The sequence below is a fragment of the Nilaparvata lugens genome, chromosome 7 (genome assembly GCF_014356525.2).
Source record: "Nilaparvata lugens isolate BPH chromosome 7, ASM1435652v1, whole genome shotgun sequence".
NCBI lineage: Eukaryota > Metazoa > Arthropoda > Insecta > Hemiptera > Delphacidae > Nilaparvata > Nilaparvata lugens.
In genome coordinates this window covers 52,882,820-52,905,549 of record NC_052510.1, presented here as the reverse complement: position 1 = coordinate 52,905,549, position 22,730 = coordinate 52,882,820, and the positions used below count along the sequence as shown (strand labels likewise).

The 22,730-nt window shown below is 34.3% G+C and overlaps 1 protein-coding gene across 1 annotated transcript; it reads left to right on the top strand.

The window, feature by feature from the left end:
• Positions 1-745: 745 nt before the first annotated feature.
• Positions 746-21,126, top strand: LOC111055653 (sodium/potassium-transporting ATPase subunit alpha). Its single transcript, XM_039433130.1, has 2 exons — positions 746-979; positions 17,173-21,126. The coding sequence occupies exon 2, from the start codon at positions 17,481-17,483 to the stop codon at positions 20,526-20,528; it is 3,048 nt and encodes a 1,015-aa protein (XP_039289064.1). The 5' UTR covers positions 746-979; positions 17,173-17,480; the 3' UTR covers positions 20,529-21,126.
• Positions 21,127-22,730: the final 1,604 nt, after the last annotated feature.

Here is a 22,730-nt window from a genome sequence, read left to right as displayed (position 1 = left end):
AAGCAGACAAATCAGTGAAATTTTTTGGAACACTCTTTTCCCGAATTGTGCCATCCAAAATAGAAAATAGTATTGAAGAGTTGAATGGAGCTTGAACACGAGTGTTGATATAATCACACAAAACAAATGATAGAATTTTGTGGGACACTTGTCCCGAAATTCTTAATTACAAAATAAAAAATTGAAGAATATTATTCAAGAGGTGAATATAGCTTGGATTAGCATCCACAAAATCAAGCAGACAAATCAGTGAAATTTTTTGGAACACTCTTTCCCCGAATCGTGCCATCCAAAATCTAATAATAGTATTCAAGAGTTGAATAGCTTGAATGAGTGTTGATATAATCACACAGAACAAATTTATTATAGAATTTCGTGGAACACATGTCCGAGAACTTCGCAATCCAGAATATTGAAGAATACTATTCAAGAGGTGAATATAGTTTGACCACGGAATACTCTGTGGTTTGACTTAGTCATTAGTATTAGTAAAATCAAGGAGACAAATCAGTGCCATTTTTTGGAACACTCTTTCTCCGAATCGTGCCATCCAAAATCGAATAATGATATTCAAGAATTGAATAGAGCTTGGTTAGTGTTGACGATATAATCACACAATCATACAATTGGGAGGAATTTTGTGGGACAATGTGCAACATTTAGGCGAACGAGCAAACAAGACATTGTTTGGCTGACTCTGCCCAGGTCGGGGATTGAGGCTATCGATTTCGGGGGATTGAGTGAGCCGACGTCGCGTCTTCGAGTGCGTCTGGACGCTCTGGAGCCATGCGTGAGCGAGGCTAGTACGCATGCGCGGCACCGGACGTCCGCTGAGGCGTCTCTCAACCGCTTGGCGTCCAGTTAGCGTTGCGTCCGGCCAACCAACCGAGTGTCACGGTCACCTTTCAAGTTAGTTACGCGAATATTGGTTCGCACTCTTTCCCTAGTTTCTGGCTACTTGGAAATTTACTTGAGTTTGGTAAGTTGAGAGAATAATAAATTATTGGGCTACTTTTCAAGGAAATGTTGTATTGAGAACAGATAGAGATTTCTGTGTATTGCATCCTGCTATTATGTGCAATGGAATTTATTATTGTGCAGGGGAATTTTCAATGAGTACCTTAATAATGCTCATGTAATCTACTTGAATAATATTGTAATCGAAATTGAAATTTATTTATGCGAGAGGAAATTAGTTACAAACATCATGAATAATACACAAATAATACATTATACAAAACTGTACCTACTGTAAATTGAATCTCATTTTGCACTGCCAACAAAAGACATAAAAATATGTATCACTTGAGTTTGGTAAGTTGAGAGAACAATAAATTATTGTGCTACTTTTTTAAGGAAATTCTCAATTGAGAAATGATAGAATTCAGTTTATTTCATCCTGGTATTATGTGCAATGGAATATAAAATTTTGATAGGAAATTGTCAATGAGTACCGTACCTTATAATATTCATGTAAACTACTTAAATAATATTAAAACTAGAATTGACATTTATTTGTGAGAGAAAATCAGTTACAAACATAATGAATAAGACACAAATTAATAAATTATACAAAACTGTACCCACTGTAAATTAAATTTTATTTCGCACTGTCAACAAAAGACATAAAAAATATGCATCATGGTAGAGATACTATGCCACTTTTCAAGTAAACTGTCATCCAGGTTCAAACATATTAATAATAAAATAGCTTTGTTTGAAAACTCACTTGAGATTCGGCTCAATTTTTTCTCGTCTTAATAAAGAATAATTGAGCAAAATTCTTCTTATCAAGTCTTTCGCTATCTTATTGAATAATTGCTCCATCTTATTTAATAATTGAGTCAAAAGCACATTGTAATTTCCAAAGTGATTAGATTTCTACCACGTTTCTTTCCAAAGAAATCTAAAGAGAATTGCTAAGAAATGTTTATCTCTACGATAGAGAATTGAAGATCTTCGAATGAGCAGTTCCTTATTCCTTATGAAGCCAAATTTCCAAAGAGATTAGATTTCTCTCACGTTTCTTTTCAAAGAAATACAAAGAGAATTGTCAAAATAATATAAACAACTGATTATCTCTACGATATAGAATTATTGAAGATTTTCATATGAGCTGTCCCTTATTTCGTATGAAGACAAATTTCATCCCTTATAATCCTTGTGTACACCAGACTCCACTGCGATTCGCATAACGACGACGGGAACGAAATAATTTTAATCCTCGGTTTGATGGTTAAAATTGTCGCCGTACCGTCATGCGAATCCCAGTGCTGTGAACAAGGCGTTTGCCAAATTTCAGGGGAATTTTCGAACAGTTTATCTTTCAGCTTGACATGACGTATAGCCCTATTACTTACTTGTTCAGGGAAAACTATCCTCGGAAAATCATCAATATGTAGGGCTATGAGTGTACATGTTATTTGCTGTAATAAGGAGCATTATTTGAACATTTGAACTTGAATAATTTCATACAGTTGATGTAGGTATTCAACATACCTATTTGAAAAAAAATGAAATAGTAGTTTTCTGTAGCTAGTGAGTTTGAGTTATGTAGGGTAATTTCTACTCTGAGGTGGATAAGTTTGCGGAATATTTTGTTCGTTTTCAGAGTGAATTTGAACATTTGAACTGGAATAACTTCATACAGTTGATGTATTCAACATACCTATTTCAGAAAAAAATAAATTGCAGTTTTATATAGTGAGTTTGAGTTATTCAGGGTAATCTCCACTCAGAGGTAGATAAGTTTGCTGAATATTTTGTTCGTTTTTTTGTGTGAATTTGAACATTTGAACTGATTGATTCCATACAGTTGATGTATTCAACATACATATTTCAGAAAAAATGATATTGTAGCTATTTGTAGTGAGTTTGAGTTATGTAGGGTAATTTCTACTGTGAGGTAGATAAGTTTGCGGAATATTTTGGTCGTTTTCAGAATTAATTTGAACATCAAACTGAAATAATTTCATACAGTTCATGTATTCAACATACATATTTCAGAAAAAATGAAATTCTAGTTTTCTGTAGTGAGTTTGAGTTATGTAGGGTAATCTCTGCTCTGAGGTAGATAAGTTTGCGGAGTATTTTGTTCGTTTCCAGAGTGAATCATCACGTACACCGATGCGATTTGTTCTAGTGAATTTGGGAAATAAAGAATTTCTAGAGAACAATAATATATTTTAACTAATGCTAGTACTGTATCACATATCAGTATATTCGTCCAATCGCTTTTCACAACAAGCCACAAATTTATTCACTTCTATGATAATTTATTCGTAAAAGTAATGGTAACATGAGAAAATTGTTTCTTACGACCAAATTGTAGTCACTTTTCACTTCTTGAGTGTCCAATCAAATTTTTTATTTGGGGGCAAACCCAATTAATTTTCTCACAAGCCGCTTTTCACGTATAAAGTTCACTTCATAAGACTCTGCAAATTTCCCTGTGTTATTGAAGTCCACCACTGAAGTATACTTGTTCCATAACGATGATTTCCACTGCTATATCGGTATGGTGCCATATTGTATGATTCAGCAACACTGCCACCTGAAATAAATGTTTTTTAAAGAATTCTATTTTATGAAACAGTTTTGCATTATAGGCTACGAACTTCTTAAACACAAGTCAGATGCAAGCTAGTGCACCAGCTCAATCATAGCCCTGTATATAATATCATGAGTGGTTCAAGAGCTGAATGTAATATAATTTATATTTTTAGAATGTGATTAGGTGTAGAAACTGAAATGGACATAACCTATGTAAGTATAATATTTGGACAATTTGAAACTGAATTAGGAAATTTAGGAAGGTTTGGGAAATAGCCTGTTTTTTATTTTCCGATCGTTTTATTGTTTTTGCTAACCTAATAAATAAATAAATAACTGTTGCATACTCTATTCTATCACTAGTTTTTCATAGCAGCTCTAGTGAGTCTGAGGAAGCATATCCTATGTTATGTCTATATTCATAGATATTATCTTTTTATGGGACTGTTAGTTGTAAGAACAATCAACTATCCAGATGGTAGAAAGCTTGGGAACATCAATAGGTGAATAGTCTATGTTTTCTTGATAACAAACATATTGATAGGTATTGATAACAAACTATTAATCAGGCAAAAAAATGAATGTGGATCATCAAGGAGGGAATGGGAAAGGTATTTTACCAGACATAAAAATACTAAAAAATTATTGTCTCTTTTGGAATTGTCTGTATTCATACGGTAGATATTATATTTTTATGGGGCTGTTATGGGTAAGAACAATCAACTATCCAGATTGTGTAAAGCTTGGGAATATCAATAGGTGGATAGCTATTGATAACAAACATATTGATAAGTAACCATCCTTTCTGAAATCCGGAGAAGACAACTGAACAACAGTATCCTCACAACTCAGGAGCTGAGGTCAACACGGACCGTGTCAGACCATGCCAGGCACGTAAAATAACAACTATGCCCACTACAACGGATCAACAGCGTTCTATGCCAGTACATTACGCGTATGGTACGCGTATGGTACGCGTATGATACGCGTATGATGCCCGGTCAGAAGTTGTTGGGAACGCGTCAGTTAGCAAGAGAATGTAGCGGTGAACTGGTTACCAACGCGGTGCATACGCGGTTACAACGGGGTTTGCAGGCGTCACGTGCCATGCAAGGAGCGTTCCTTCACAGACAAAATATACTGGCCGACAAATGTTGACCTGGACGTGCATGGCACGGTCCGTGCTTGGCCGGTGACGGAACGGTCTAATGGGTGTATTACATATCAAATGATGCAAAGAATATTTTTTTGCATGTGTCGGTACGGGCACGGTCATGGTATGATACGTTCTAGTGGGTTCGAACCTTTTTAAACGGGCAGGACTTGGGAAGCTGTAGGCCGGTACTGCAAAGAAGCGTGGCAGTACAGATACTCTCTTGTGCAGGAATACATCTTTTGAAAAAAAAAACATTAATATTGTAATTGAAAAAAAAAAGTTTATTTATTGCATGTATGTCAATTCCAATAACTCCTCCTGACGGCACTTTGCCATGGAGATATGCCGACAATTAAATATACAATAATATGATGTAATGATATACAATAATATTATGTAATGATTTCTTTGAAATGTTCAATAAAGGCCTTTATTCATTTATTTATTTATTTATTTTTATTTATTCATTTTTATTTATTATTGATAAGTATTGATAACTATTAAACAGACAAAAAATGAATGTGGAGCATCAAGGGGGGAATAGGAAAGGTATTTTTCCAAACATAAAAAGACTATAAAATTATTGCCTTCTTTGGAATTGATATAACCACGATATCTTCTTGACAGCTACACTAAAAGTAAATCAATAGTTAACTATTATTTGAATAATAGAGAACCCGAGTTCGAATCTCGACGGGGCAGAAAGTTTTTGACCACAGCTCAATCACATAGATACGGCCACCCCGTCTTTCGGAGGAGACGATAAGACATCGGTCCCGATTACTTAAAAAGTAGTCGTCATCTCTCATCATCATCCATTTCACTCATTACCCACGCACAAGCCTAAGAGCTTATGTAGGCATCACCCTCAGTAGAAAAAATATATATATATATATCGATAGGGTTAATAATATAAATCAAGAATAACATTACACAACTGTAAACTACACAATATCATCACGAATAGAAAACTATTAAGTAAACTATTAAGTCTCTCATCATCATCCATTTCACCCATTACCCACGCACAAGCCTAAGAGCTTAAGTGGGCAACACCCTCAGTAGAAAAAATATATATCGAAAGGGTTAATAATATAAATCAAGAATAACATTACACAACTTTAAACTACACAATACCATCACGAATAGAAAACTATTAAGTAAACTATTAATTCTCTCATCATCATCCATTTCACTCATTACCCACGTACAAGCCTAAGAGCTTATGTGGGCATCACCCTCAGTAGAAGAAAAAATATCAATAGGGTTAATAATATAAATCAAGAATAACATTACTCAACTCTAAACTACACAATATCATCACGAATAGAAAACTATTAAGTAAACTATTAAGTCCCTCATCATCATCCATTTCACTCATTACCCACGCACAAGCCTAAGAGCTTAAGTGGGCGTCACCCTCAGTAGAAAAAATAAATATCGATAGGGTTGATAATATAAATCAAGAATAACATTACACAACTTTAAACTACACAATACCATCACGAATAGCCTATATGTGAGTAGCCTATATTGGAATTTCCAAAAGTGAAAAATTAACTCGTCAACTGTAACGGAATATTGAAACAAATTTCATAAGAAAATCGTGCTTATTTGATCAATGTATAGCTCAACAGTACTGTAAATAGAAAACTTGACTTTCTTACCCACAACTGGTGCACTGCCGATTTGAACGGCGAATAATGCGATTAAACATGTGAAAACTGATACAATAATAAGAACTGAACACTTCATGTTGTGAGTTGAAAGTAGTAAACGAATCTTCGAATCTTGATACTAAGACTAAAACCCTTTTATATACTAGACTTAATAGCACTTAATAGCACTTCGCATTAGACAGTTTAAAACTTGAGTTCTCTTAAGCTTGATTGATTCTGATTGAGTATTGTTTAAGCTTTTTATATTGATTTGAATTCAATCTCAATAAAGAGGGAAGTACAAGGTACAGGAAAACACTATTACTGTTGATAATTTTCAGAACTATTATTGAAAATATATCATTGTTACTGAGACTTTTTGGAATCTCTCACAGATCAAATAATACATTAATTTCTTATTGACCTTTCACGTACAAGGGAATTCCATGAGTGTACCATAACCATCAAACTCACAAATCAAAATAATTCCATTCTCTACATGTTTGTCTAGAAAATGAGCAAATTGAGAGTTATTCCCTATTAGAGGATACACTATAGGGTCTATTATTATCCATTCGGGACTTGAAAATTATAAGGATTCATTATCAAACAATTAATATATTATTGTTGAAGAAATAGAAAATCTGTGGAATTGGACTTCAGGTTGAGGTTATCATTGGCTTTGTAAATGATCTTGATTAATTTTGAAATCGAAAATATTTTTCACAAGTTAATTTCCCCATTGGCATATTACGTATGAACGATAATAAATTTCAATGTAACTCATCAAAGTTACTAAGAAGAGAACTCCGTAGAATAAAGTGTTATGAAAGCTATAATAATGTCCATGGAAATCCCATGCTTAAAATTTGAACGCATACGGTAAATAATACAATGTTTATACTTTAGTATAGATGCATGATTTGAAACGTCTGTGTAATGTATGATGTAAGTTTCCATGCAGTCAATGCTGTATTTGAAGCAAATATTAAGGTGCGTTTACACGAAAGTTAATAACAAAATATTAATAACTTAATTCTTAATATTTGTTAAATCCTTAACTTAATTCTATTAGATTGAGCATAGCTTATCACACACATGATGAACATATATTAATAACAAAATATTAATTACTTAATACTTATAGATTCTATTAGATTGAGCATAACTTATCACGCTGGACAAAAATTACTTGGACTAAAACTACTGGACTGAAATTGCTAGACAAAAATTTGGAGAGGTGTAAGAATATTGAAGAATGACTAAAGTACAGTTTAGAATGGAAGAGATGAGACAAAGAAAGAGTTAGTGTAGAAAGAGTAGTGACTGAAGAGAAGAGAGCAAAGTAGGGGGTGCAAGAGTAAAAAGAGTAGGAAGGAGAAGAAGAAGAAGAAGAAGAAGAAGAAGAAAAAGGAGAGGAGAATGAAGGAGAATTGGAGTGAGGTGATGAAGAGGGGAACAGGAGGAAGAGAAGGATGATTGGTGGGAGTGAGATTTCTCAAGGTGTGTTGGTGTATTGGTGGTGGGGGTCGGGGCAGAGATTGCTGTAGTCAGATTTTTGGCTTCTGCTCAAAAATAGATCTGGAACAGCCGATGATAGTGGAAATCTATTCTTGTCGGCGAATATGATGGCGAAAGAGAAATGTGGAGGAAGAGGATGGAGTGGAGGAACCCAACTAAAAACGAAACACACTTTAAAATTTCTAAATCTCTTGTGGAAAACGGTGCTTTCACATTTTCCCATAATGTACATTAGTTTAAGAATTCATTAATGATTTCAGGAAGCTTCATCAAATTTAAATAAGAACACACACATATATTGTCAAATTCTACAGTTTTATATTCTACGATATATGGGTGTTTTTATTTCATTATGGAACGGTTCTACAACATCGACAGTGACTCAGTCGAAATATTCATCATATTTTTATAATAGATGAGTAATCCTGACTGGATCAAGCTTTAGTACGAGATGACTTTGGGGTGATATAAATGTTTTTCAACTCTTTACCTCTTCAACCATTGATTTTGTATGTGGCGAATAGTACTCCTGAACACGTTAAAGCTCATCAGATTTTTTTTACGTACGATAATTGTAAAATACGTTATTATTATACGTTTTATTCTGAAACTGTAAATTAACATTATTTCGAGAGAGGACTAGAGTTATGGATTTATGCTCTGATCAATTTTCCTCCCAGTCGTTTTTCCGGTTATCAATATTTTTCTTGATATTTTTTAACAAATATCTGATAAGAACATGACACAAAATATTAATAACTTAATCCTTAATATTGTTAAATCCTTAGCTTAATTCTATTAGATTGAGCATAGCTTATCACACACATGATGAACATATATTAATAACAAAATATTAATTACTTAATACTTATAGATTCTATTAGATTGAGCATAGCTTATCACACACATGATGAACATATATTAATAACAAAATATTAATTACTTAATACTTATAGATTCTATTAGATTGAGCATAGCTTATCACACACATGATGAACATATATTAATAACAAAATATTAATTACTTAATACTTATAGATTCTATTAGATTGAGCATAGCTTATCACACACATGATGAACATATATTAATAACAAAATATTAATTACTTAATACTTATAGATTCTATTAGATTGAGCATAACTTATCACGCTGGACAAAAATTACTTGGACTAAAACTACTGGACTGAAATTGCAGGACAAAAATTTGGAGAGGTGTAAGAATATTGAAGGATGACTAAAGTACAGTTTAGAATGGAAGAGATGAGACAAAGAAAGAGTTAGAAACTGAAGAGAAGAGAGCAAAGTAGGGGGTGCAAGAGTAAAAAGAGGAGGAAGGAGAAGGAGAAGAAGAAGAAGAAGAAGAAGAAGAAGAAGAAGAAGAAGAAGAAGAAGAAGAAAAAAAGAAGAAGAAAGAAGAAGAAGAAGAAGAAGAAGAGAAGAAGAAGAAGAAAAAGGAGAGGAGAAAGAAGGAGAATTGGAGTGAGGTGATGAAGAGGGGAACAGGAGGAAGAGAAGGATGATTGGTGGGAGTGAGATTTCTCAAGGTGTGTTGGTGTATTGGTGGTGGGGGTCGGGGCAGAGATTGCTGTAGTCAGATTTTTGGCTTCTGCTCAAAAATAGATCTGGAACAGCCGATGATAGTGGAAATCTATTCTTGTCGGCGAATATGATGGCGAAAGAGAAATGTGGAGGAAGAGGATGGAGTGGAGGAACCCAACTAAAAACGAAACACACTTTAAAATTTCTAAATCTCTTGTGGAAAACGGTGCTTTCACATTTTCCCATAATGTACATTAGTTTAAGAATTCATTAATGATTCCAGGAAGCTTCATCAAATTTAAATAGGAACACACACATATATTGTCAAGTTCTACAGTTTTATATTCTACGATATATGTGTGTTTTTATTTCATTATGGAACGGTTCTACAACATCGACAGTGACTCAGTCGAAATATTCATCAATTTTTTATAATAGATGAGTAATCCTGACTGAATCAAGCTTTAGTACGAGATGACTTTGGGGTGATATAAATGTTTTTCAACTCTTTACCTCTTCAACCATTGATTTTGTATGTGGCGAATAGTACTCCTGAACACGTTAAAGCTCATCAGGTTTTTTTTACGTACGATAATTGTAAAATACGTTATTATTATACGTTTTATTCTGAAACTGTAAATTAACATTATTTCGAGAGAGGACTAGAGTTATGGATTTATGCTGTGATCGATTTTCCTCCTAGCCGTTTTTCCTGTTATCAATATTTTTCTTGATATTTCTTAACAAATATCTAATAAGAACATGACACAAAAGAGGATAATTAACCTAATTTTGGATACAACTAGATTGTTCTTAAGCGTTTAATTAACAACATTCCATTTAATTTATTCATTTCTTCATATGCAAATACAATACAGGTAAAAACAACAGGCATTTGCCCAAAACTGCTTTAAAACCTTAATTTGGAATACACAGTCTAAAGGTTATGCTACTAACGTAACTTAAATGATAACTTAATTCGCACACAATCTTTAGTCCAAAAAAATGTTTATTTTTTTGCAGTTTTGGGCAAATGGCTGTTGTTTTTACCTGGATTGTATTTGCATATGAATAAATAAAATTAAATGTTGTTAAATAAAAGATTAAGAGCAATCTAGTTGTATCTACCACAAAATTTTGAATTTATCAGCTTGATCAATATTTCCAAATACGAATCCAAACAAAATTCTCGATCATCACAGCGCTAGTTTGTTATCAATCAAGGAATGAGTTGGGTGAAGAAGTGAAGGAAAATATCAGACTGTGACGAGCATTATCGGAATTAGTGGCGTGTTGCAGTCGCTGATACTGCAACTCAATTTCCTGACGTTGAATCCGGATATTTTCAGAAAGGTCCGGATTTGCGGATGGGGTGGATGACACAGTTATGTCTGGTGCGAATTAGGTGGGTGGAGGGATGAGAAGAAACCCACAGACAAAGGAGGGATGGCTGTGAATGGGATAGGAAATGAGGTGTAACAAAGAACGGAGAGAAACATAGCTGAGGATGAAATAGTGTGAGAAGGATAGCAATAGCGTGAGAGACGGTATGAGTATAGGCGTAGTTAGAAAAAATGAGAGATAGAAACAGAATTTAGAGAATAGGAATTGTGATAGAGAGAATAGTATAAATAAAGTAGGGATGAAGAGATAGGGTTGGAGAGAAATAGTAAAGATGAGATAATAGGGGATAGTCAGAGATAGATGATTAAGGGTGAGTATCAGAGTATATAGCTGGGATCTCAGTCCAATTTGACAAGGACATAGTGGAAATTAATGACGTTCCTAAGAGAGAACCAATGGATTGGTATTGGCAGAGACGTAGAACATTTCATTTCTGAATTACCTGTCTTTTACAAGACAAAATAGGTACTTGACATTCCTTTCATAATAAATTGGATTAAATAAAATAAATGAATGAGTAAATAAATGAATAGATGAATAAAATAAATAAAATAGATAAAATAAATATAATTTTATTGCCATTCAACTGATCATAGTTACCAAAGACCTTAAAGATGCATAGACTCACATGTATCTCTTTAAGGTCTTTGATAGTTACAGACAACGTATACCGTATATTTTAGGTTGTCAATATTTGAAATGATAGTAATAGCTTATTGGATTCTGATGCTTCCACAACACTGACCACAAAATATTATAGAAAATATCATTTATTATAAAATACATTACATAAATATATACATATATAATATAAAATATATTACATAAAATACATTAAAATATCTGACAGCTAGTCGTTTTTTCTAATAGCAAAAAGTGATCTAATAATAAGCAGTTCGTGATGGAAAACAACATTGAAGAAATATTATAGTATGATGAAGTAGAACCAGATACGAGTAATATAGATATACAATATCATACGGAACTTATAGATAAATAATAAATAGTACTATAGTGTGGTCCACGTTATAATGGCAGTGGATAAAGATAGGAGAATGGTAATGCCGATTCTCTGCATTAATAAATCATATTTCTACACTGTCAAAAACATAATAATTATTGGCATCGTTGTGAACCTAGAAAAGGATAGTACCACCGGCTTTGTCGAATGATAGACAAGGATAGCAAAACCAAAGTTGAACAAAAAATACTGTCATTATAACGTGGACCTCACTATATGTAGCCTACACTGAACCTAGTGCTATACGTTTTGTTTGTACGTGTCATTATATTGTACGTGTTGTTGTGTTATTATAGTGTTATAAACATGTATTAATTATAATAGTAATATTCTTTATAAATTTATTTAAAGTTCAAGTAACGTTCAACAGCAATTTTATCATTAGTTCATGTAATCTGTAATGATTAGTTGAATTCGCTCAGTTTTTTCTCCATTTTGAAACTCTGTTTAAGTTCTTCAAATTCAAAATAGCTTTAAATACTATTTATTCTCATAACAGTCTTCTTAGTATCCTAATGGCTTAATTTCCAAACCAAAAAATCGCTTTGTCACATATAAATTTGAAAAAAATAGTCTACTAAAAGGTTTTATATTGTTTTTATTGAAAATATAATGATTATACTAGAAACCATTTTCCTGAGACCTGTGGTCTGCAGAGCAACATCAACCAAGAACTGGATTTTGATGGAATAGAATACAGAAGAGCCTGAGCCTTCCAAAGATGTTGTATGATTGTGTAGCCTACTGAAGAAATAGGGCGTCCCAAGCAATCAATACAAAAATAATAACACGATTTTATGGTATTTTCCAGGTTAGTTTATTTATGGTTATTCGACTTTTTACGATTATAACTTTTTGAAAGCAAAGTGATTTTCGGTAGTGTAGCCTCTGCAAAGACATGCAGTGCAGACAGATGTTGAAGGAAGCAAGCGAAAATAAATCTGAAATTCGATTAATCGGCCGTGATCTAGTAGTTGGGTCATAAAATTTCAATAGTCGTTTTTCCAATGACTGGAAATATTTGGCCGGCAGCCAGTCGGCTGGGCAGTCGAGAGATTTCAAGTTTGGCCATGCGAATCCGTCTCTTAAAATGGAGCCGACAGTCAGTGAGTTGTCTGTCATTTTTTGCAGTTCCATTCTCAAATTTGTTTCATATTTCAATAGAAATTCAAGCCTAAGTGATGTAATAGAAACAATTATGTAAACACAGTCAATCTAAGAGGTGATTTAAAATTGTTTAAAGAATTAAAAATTAAAATTGTTTTAAGAATTAATTTGTTTAATTGAATTAAGTTTGATTTTGGTAATTCTTCAAAATTATATTTTTAACATGTGAATATTTCCTATTTTAAGTTATAATTATGTGAAATATTTCCTCTATGTTCAGTTTTGAAGCATCTAAATTCAAAAATCCACTTTGTGAAAATACTTGAGGACTGAAAATTTTGTGAATTGAAGAACTGCAAGACTTGAACTATTTCGGACTATATGTTATCTAAATTTGGGAGTGGAATAGCCCATGTTACCTTATTTTTTCTCTCCCTATAATTTTGATAATATACTTATTGTATAAATGGATAGAAAAAGAATATTCAAATAAAGAATGTTTCATTCGATAATTTAGAAATTCCGAGATTCATTAATTTATTATCTGTAAACTTATAGAGAATTCTTGAATTTCCAAGAATATTAGGTCTATAGATTAAGAGAAAAATAGTCAGATGAATGGTCTTGTAGGGGGATTCCAAAATAGGTTGTATTGTATTTCAAAATCGTGTATCATCTTATTTTGGGAAATAATTCTGCATTGGAAAAACACTTTTGTACAAAGCTAATACAATTTTTGAATTGGAAGATCTATTGCTAATAATTATTTCACCTTAATTCCATTTCTAAGTACAACTTTATGTAGTATTCACATCGCTGTACAAAGATATCAGGGATCCGGGTTGATTTTTCCCAATAATATATTTCATTATGTTAGAGCAACAGAGAACCATAGTGTTGCTCATTGCAAGAACAAAGACTATCCAAAACTCTGAAAACTCATTTTTCACCTTGATATCAGGGATCCGGGTGATTTTTCCCAGTGATTATTTCTTATGTTGGAGCAACAGAGAACCATAGTGTTGCTCATTGGAAGAACAAAGATTGTCCAAAACTCTGAAAACTCAATCTTCTCATCTTTCCATCTTTCACAGGATTCATAGGAATTGAATAGGAACTATACAAGAGGAGATTTTTCTAGTTTATTTTATTTTTTATTAGAAAATTGATCAAGAATTTTATTAATATGTTCTGAGTTCTATCTAAGAAAAGTCGTCAGATTAGTATAATATCTTACACAACCTCTTCAATATTTAATTACAATATTATCAGGGTGTATCAGGTCTATTTTGAAGTCGTTAGTGAGGGGGGGGGGAGGACTCTGACTTTACACTGGCCATCATCAATACAGAACTATACTCCTTCGAAAGACAATTTCCAGGTTGTCAATACCTTGATGAATCAAAATTTGATGTGTCTTTTCATAGGAGTTTATTCTTCCACTTCATTGTGCCGGTTGCACAAAAACCGGTTAGATTTTAACCGTGGTTAATTCCACGAGAACCAATCTTGGTTTTATTGGATTTATTGAAAAGACGGCTTCCCTGATTGGTTCTCGAGAAATTAATCACGGTTAAAATTTAACCGGCTTTAACCGGGCCATTGAGTTGTAATTTTTTGAAAATCCATCGTAAACTAGCATTGATAGTTGGATAGCCCATTGATAGCTAGTTTGCGTCATACTCGATTCCACTAGAAACAGTAAATCTCCAGGATACCGATTGGCCTTCTTTCACAGTTCTTTCCACTTACTGTTTGAAAAGATGGCGTAGAAGATGACTGTCGCCTTATTGCATAATATTGACAATTCTTATGCAGTTGTCGATCATTTCCAACTGTTTAAACAAAAGATTCCGATCTTTTTCAGCTGTAAAAGTTGACGTAACTGCCGGTCGGCTGCAAATTTAGTGGACAAACAAGGCAAGCATCGAAGTCACACATTTATCTCTGTCAGTGGTGCGTTAAGACTTCATTATTTGTGTGCAGAGCCGATAGGAGAGAATGATGATGTTGAATTCGACTCTTCTTTACAGAAATAGCGGGTTCATTCGAGTGCCCGAACTTGAACTGCATAGAGAGATCTTAATATGCTCCGAGTTCTTCATAGAAAAGTCGTCAGATTAATATAATTAGTATATATATTATTATTGAGAGCTCTTATTGGGCCACATTACTCTGAAATGATTTAGGGCTGGTTTCCGAGCTCGGGATTTAGCTAAGTTCTATACTTTAAACAGCCGGAGTCAGAAAATAGGCTTTCCGAACCGGGGCATAGTCGCAGTCTACGTTTGAATTAAATTTCGTGAAACTATTAAATTGAACACAAAAATAAAGAGAAAATAGTGTAAAGTTCCAAATTATAGAAATGAGAAAATAGAGATTACAATTAAATCGGGAAATTCAGAAACTTTAAATAGGGAACATGTCATAGAAACTGCGACTACGCCCCGTTTCGGAAAGCCAATTTTCTGACTCCAGCTGTTCAATGTCTAGAACTTAGCTAAATCCCGAGCTCGGAAACCGGCCCTAAATCATTTCAGAGTAATTTGTGTGGTGTGACGCTCTGTTAAAACATAAAATTCCAGGGAATGAGTTACGAGTTATAAATCATTCTCAAATAATATTTACAATAATTGCTTCCCTAATCATAAAATGATAGATTTCGCCATGCTCAAGTTCAATTTCTTCACGTTATCCTTCAGTTATTGTTGGTCTACAAATACTACCTCAAACAGAAAGTGTCCAAGAAACTAGAGAATTTGTTTTATAGGTTTCAAATTTGTTCATGAAATTTAGTTCACAATGTGCTTTATAGTATCCATCTTATGAGATTACATGCCGAATAAAGATTGTGATTTGAAATACATTCGTAAATACAATCTTCCCATTCTCACAGCTTTATACGTCTCAGTTTTTGATGTAGGTATATATTTCCAAAGATGAGTACTTAGTCCAAACTATCAAATCAATCACAAAAAAATAATACAGAATGGAATTAGATACTATTTAGTCAACATATAATTTAAAGACTTTAGTGATCCTTTCCAACTAATAATTTTGCAATTGCAGCGCTGCTTTGCAATTTACAAAAGGGTTGCATTTATGACGAGAGAGCATTAATGATATCGATTTATATTACCAGAGAAAACTGATAATAAGCTATCTTCTATCTATGATAGTACATCTCAAGGGATTGCTAAAAATGCACTATTACGATGTCTGTACTAAATCTGGATGTACTGTAACTGTATCGAGGCTCTACTGTATTACAGTGTCAGGATAACTTGGATATGGACTGAATCAAGTTGGATCCAATAACAGATTGATGGAAAATTTACAAAATTGTGCATTTTCCATTTCCAAGTGAGCCTATGAGAGAACTGTTGTTTCTTCAACAATTAGTTACTTCTGGGTTCTTGGGAAATAAAATGTTTCACAATTCACAATCCACTGCGACTAACTATCGATTGGAAATGAAGAAAGAAGTAGGAGAAAAATTTGGGAGAGGGGAGAGGCGTCAGTCGCTCTGTTTTGATGACACTCAGCAACAAACAGCTCGCCCTAACCTAGTTTTCTTTTGTTGCCGAAAAGACGAGAGATAAGAAACATTTGCATTATTCACATAAACCCTGTTTTCTCAATTCGTTGAATCAACTCTTTCATTTCGTTTTTATTTTTTCGCATCGAGCTTGTCCTGGAAAACAGTATGAGGACTTTTGGGACAAGTTTCAAGGCCCAAATACCTTCCCGAATCATTGAAATTGATATCCTTTTCTATGTCCCTACCAATCATGAAAAACTCGACGGAAACTTACTGTATCCTGTCACAGCGGTGGATGGAAACCCTTTTGACTTATTTGCTACAACAATAATGATTAGTTCAAAAACTGTTCCTGCCTTGACAATTTATCCAATACAATAATGAAATCCCACTTAAACGTTTATTTATTCTTATTCAATTACTCACAATTATTTATCCTGTTACTACTTTACTAAGCTGTTCTCCTTCTTTCATGAAAATAATTCAATCATTTTCCAAACAATCTCTCTATTGGCAGTATTATTCAACAACCATTTCCCTCGAAATAACATTATGAGAATGGCAATATTGTCATTTCAATGACAATATCCAATCAATTTTAGAACATGATGATAATGGTGATTGAATTCGAATGATAATTTGGTTCTAATTTTGTTTTTTTGTTTGTTTTAGCAACCTTCCTCCTTCAATATGCTTCTCCTGGAGTGGACCAATTTCCGTACTTTCTTCAAGCTTCCAGTCATCTGATCTCAATCAACTATTGACTCTGCACCAAACAAAGTTTAAGTATTAGATTCTTATTGTCTAAACTTCGTATTTATCGAATGAACAAACAAATTCACGAATCAACCATCAACATGTCACACAACGCTAGCTCCATTTTATACAATTCCATTCCTATGAAGAGCAAAGTAGAAGAGTGCTTATTATTCTGATTCTATTTTTATTATTGAGAGTGTGTTTCACAAAAAACTTTCACCATGGATAAAATGGTTTCAACGCTTTCTCTGGCCATTGATAGGGATAAGGCCAGGGAGGAGGCCAGAAAAGACAAAATGGACAATTTGAAGAGGGAAATTGAGATCATGGATCATACCATTCCTCTTCCAGAATTCTATCAAAAATATCAAACAAGCCCTGATAAGGGACTAAGTAGTTCACAAGCGAAACAAATATTACTGCGCGATGGTCCCAATGCGCTCACTCCTGAAAAGCAAACTCCAACGTGGGTCCTTCTCTGCAAACACATGTTCCAAGGCTTCTCCATACTGCTGTGGATTGGTGCATTTCTATGTTTCTTCGCCTATTTCATCCAATACAGTGCAGTGGGCGCTGAGGACGCTCCGGCCGATAACTTGTGGTTAGGTATTGTTTTAGCTGTAGTAGTAATCCTTACAGGACTATTTTCTTATTATCAGGAGGCAAAAAGCTCGAAAATTATGGACTCTTTCAAAACTATGGTACCCCAGTATGCGAATGTGATAAGGGACGGTCAAACTAAGACAATACTTTCTCAGGAACTGGTGAGGGGCGACGTAGTGCTTGTGAAATTTGGAGATCGTATTCCAGCTGATATCAGAATCATCGACAGTCAGGGCCTGAAAGTAGACAACTCATCCTTGACTGGTGAATCTGAACCACAGATAAGAACAACTGAATGCACAAACGAAATTGCTCTAGAAACAAGAAACTTGGCATTCTTCTCAACCAACGCTGTTGAAGGTACTGCTAGAGGTGTTGTGATCCTCACAGGAGACCTGACAGTCATGGGTAGAATAGCAGGTCTCACATCAGGACTGAAACAGGGAGAAACACCAATCGCCAAAGAAATTCACAACTTTATGCATATAATCTCAGCATGGGCCATCTTCCTAGGAGTTTCTTTCTTCATAATAGCATTTATTCTTGGCTATCACTGGTTAGATGCTGTGATATTCTTGATAGGTATAATTGTAGCCAATGTTCCAGAAGGTCTCCTAGCTACTGTTACTGTCTGTTTATCATTAACTGCCAAACGAATGGCTTCTAAAAACTGTGTAGTGAAACATCTGGAAGCTGTAGAAACGCTTGGATCAACATCAACAATTTGCTCTGATAAAACAGGAACTTTGACACAAAATCGTATGACTGTTACTCATCTTAGTTACAATCTGGGTGTGACAGAGGTTGATTACTTCAAGGATCCATCAGGCGTCGTTGACAGGGCAAGTGAGGGCTACAGGTTACTTTATAGAGCTGGATGTTTGTGCAATAGAGCTGAATTTCTACAAGGACAAGAAAATGTAGCAGTTTTGAAGAAGGAAGTTATGGGTGATGCTTCAGAGGCAGCTATCCTGAAATTTTGTCAACTCGCTGAAGGTGATGTGATGGCTTATCGACAAAAAAACAGAAAAGTTTGTGAGATTCCTTTCAATTCCACTGATAAGTTTCAGATGTCCATCCACGTCTTGCCCAACACTGGTAAACATTTGTTGGTTATGAAAGGTGCTCCAGAAAGAATACTGGAAAGGTGTGCTACAATCAAATTAGATGGACAAGAAGTGGCATTGAATGAAAAAATGAGACAAGAAATTGAGTTGATTTTGGAGCAATTGGGGAATTATGGTGAAAGAGTATTAGGATTCTGTGAGCTTCAACTAGGTGGTGACTATCCATTAGGCTACAAGTTTGTGACAGAGAAGCCCAATTTTCCAATGACAAACCTTTGTTTTCTAGGTTTGATGTCTATGATTGATCCTCCAAGACCTGCAGTCCCAGATGCAGTAGCTAAGTGCCGCACAGCAGGAATTAGAGTTATAATGGTAACAGGAGATCACCCAGTCACTGCCAAAGCTATCGCTAAATCTGTGGGTATCATTTCAGAAGGATCAGAGACCTTAGAAGATATTGCCAAACGGAGGATGGTTCCAGTCTCTTCCTTGGATCCACGAGAGTCGACAACAATAGTGATCCAAGGTTCAAAATTACGTGATATGAATAGTGATGAGTTGGAGAATATTTTAAGAACTCATAAGGAAATCGTGTTTGCCAGAACTTCTCCTACCCAGAAATTGAACATTGTAGAGGGTTGTCAAAAACTAGGTGCGATTGTAGCTGTCACTGGAGATGGAGTAAATGATTCACCAGCATTGAAAAAGGCTGACATAGGAATTGCTATGGGTATCACAGGTTCAGATGTTTCGAAACAAACAGCTGACATGATACTGCTCGATGACAACTTCGCTTCCATTGTGACAGGAGTAGAGGAGGGCAGGTTGATTTTTGACAACTTGAAAAAATCAATAGCTTACACTTTGGCATCCAATGTTCCTGAGATAACACCTTTCTTGATGTTTATTGTTAGTGGTATACCTCTACCACTGGGAGTGGTTGCAATTCTGTGCATAGATTTGGGAACTGATATGTGGCCGGCTATATCTCTCGCGTATGAGAAACCCGAATCAGATATCATGACACGACATCCAAGGAATCCACAAACTGACAAACTTGTGACAACTAAGTTGATATCTGTGGCTTATGGACAAATTGGTGTGATTGAAGCAGCTGCTGGATTCTTCTCCTACTTCGTTATAATGGCTCAAAGTGGGTGGAGACCATCCAGATTGTTCGGAATTCGAAAAGAATGGGACTCGAACAGCATCAATGATCTCGAGGACTCTTATGGTCAAGAATGGACATTCACAAATCGAAAAATACTGGAATACACATGTCATACCGCATTCTTCATAGCAATAGTCGTGGTGCAATGGGCCGATCTGATCATCTGCAAAACACGCTACAACTCGATCTTACATCAAGGCATGTCGAACTGGATCCTAAACTTTGGTATGGTGTTTGAAACTCTTTGCGCCTGCGCGGTATCATATGGACCTGGAATGCCAGAAGTATTGAAAACCTATCCAGTGAGACTAGAATGGTGGCTACCTGCCGTTCCATTTGCGATTCTCATATTTTTCTATGACGAGTTGAGAAAATTATGGATGAGACATCATGCTGGGGGTTTTATTGAGAGGGAAATGTACTATTGAACATTGAAAATAGTCCTCAATCATGCATCCCAGATTGTTCAAGCTTCAAAATGAGCCTGATAGTGATGAAAAGCCTAGTCATAAATTCGGATAGTAATCATTGAATCTCAATCACCAAAAACTATTGACTTTTCAAGCAGTAGCTATCAGAAATAATCAGTGCAATTATGAATGGAGTAGGCCTTATAGATTTTAGAATATTGTGAATAATCCAAAGAGATTTTGATCCCCAATAAATAAGTTCAAGGAACTAATTATTTGTTCACATATGTAAAGAAGAGATTCTGAATCCATGGACAATGAGAAATGAGAATTCATTGAACAATTCTTGTGCATTAATAATGTTGAAAATAAATTCTTGTAGATTATTCATTCAAAAACTTTGAGTCTGTGTTCAGGAAATAACTAATCGATAGGAAGATCATAAATGAATGTCAAATTGTTGTTGTTATTTGAATAGTGGAGATTATTGAATGAATCTAGCTCATGAAGTGTCATTTGCTTAAAAAGTGGTTCAGCAATTCAATGTAGATACAAATGATGCGATATTTTAAATCATGTGAAAAGGTATTTTAGAATAAAGTTGTTAATTGTTGGAGAATTGTCAAGTTCATGAAGTATCCTGTAATTCGATTCATCCCTATTTTCCAAATTAACTTATTCAAAGAGTGGATAGTACATTTATTTGATTAATTGATGATTTTATTCTTACTAGTCAGATGTGATAATTACAAAGTCCAATAATCATAAGGATAAGAATCATAGACATCACCATCATAGCTACAGAACTTTTACGGATTTCTCAAGAACTATGGTGAACCAGATTATTCAAAATTTTAGAAAATTTTTAATCAAAGACGTTACAAGTGTAACACATTTCTCAAATACTCATTAAGTTTTCTAAGGTTACATTATGGTTTCTACTTGATTTAGGCACTGATAAATTTTCCTAGTAACACTGGAGACGTATAATACAAGGCATTATCGATATTTTTTCTCCATGGTACTTATATCGAAATTCAGTGGGAGAACACATTCAATTTCCGAAATGAAATGTAAATATGGACTTGATAACTATCTAAAACCTATGAAAACCTAGTTATTTTTGTCTGGAATTGGTCCAAATTTTTAAATAATCCGAGACCTTGATAAATTTAGCTCAAATATTTTCAGGTTGTAGAGTAGCGTATTAGTGAATCGAAGCTTATTGGAATCCAGTGATTTTCTCACTAAATGATTTGATGTATTGATTCTCTAAAGCTGCGTTTACACCAAAGTTATTAACAAAATGTTTATTTCTTCGTCCATGAAGATTGTATTACATTGAACATAACTTATAACACACTCGATGAACATTTATTTATGTGTTTGACAAGTTCTGTTCAATCTAATAGGAATTATAAGGACGGAAAAATAAACATTTTGTTGATAACTTTGGTGTAAACACAGCTTAACTGTATTGATTCTCACCAGTATTTTTTATAACTAATATCATACTCGTACTACTCTATGGGCAATATGTCACTCATTGTTTTCAATATCATCAGCATTCCCGGACTTCCAAAAGCTAGAAATCACAGTTGTCTATCTAAATGTTGAATAGATTAATAGGAATTAGCTAATCACCGGATGATTACCATATGTCTAGAATTCTTTCAAATTTTTTACAAGAAGATGATACGAATTTTAACAAAAAACTCATTTTGCCGGTATTTTTTAGCACCTTGAGAGAGAATCAGTAATACAATTTGCTCTGTCTTACTGAAAATACGATAATCAGTTTAACATAAAAATAACAGTGTCAACTTTACGAAAATACTGCTTATAAACGATTCTATACAACGGGAATTAATACTGATTGAATACCTAGCTAGGGCTACATTTACCAATAGGCCAAGGTAATTCCAGCTAAAACTTGTATTGAATTAAAAATATTCCAGTTCAGTCATTTTTATAAATAAATAACCCTTCTACTGCATTCTTATCGTTGAACACACTACTCAGGTCAAGAGTATGAAATTGATAATGAAATGGCATAATGGTTTGGTTTACGCCACCAGAACTAAGAAACTGTCTGATTGGTCGATGAGTTGATTGGTCGCCATTTCACTTTCACAACTCCCTACCAATAGGAAGCAAGCAGCTTGAGAACGTCACATGCAAGTCATTGTCCAATGAGACTCCTCGCTGCATTTGGAGCGA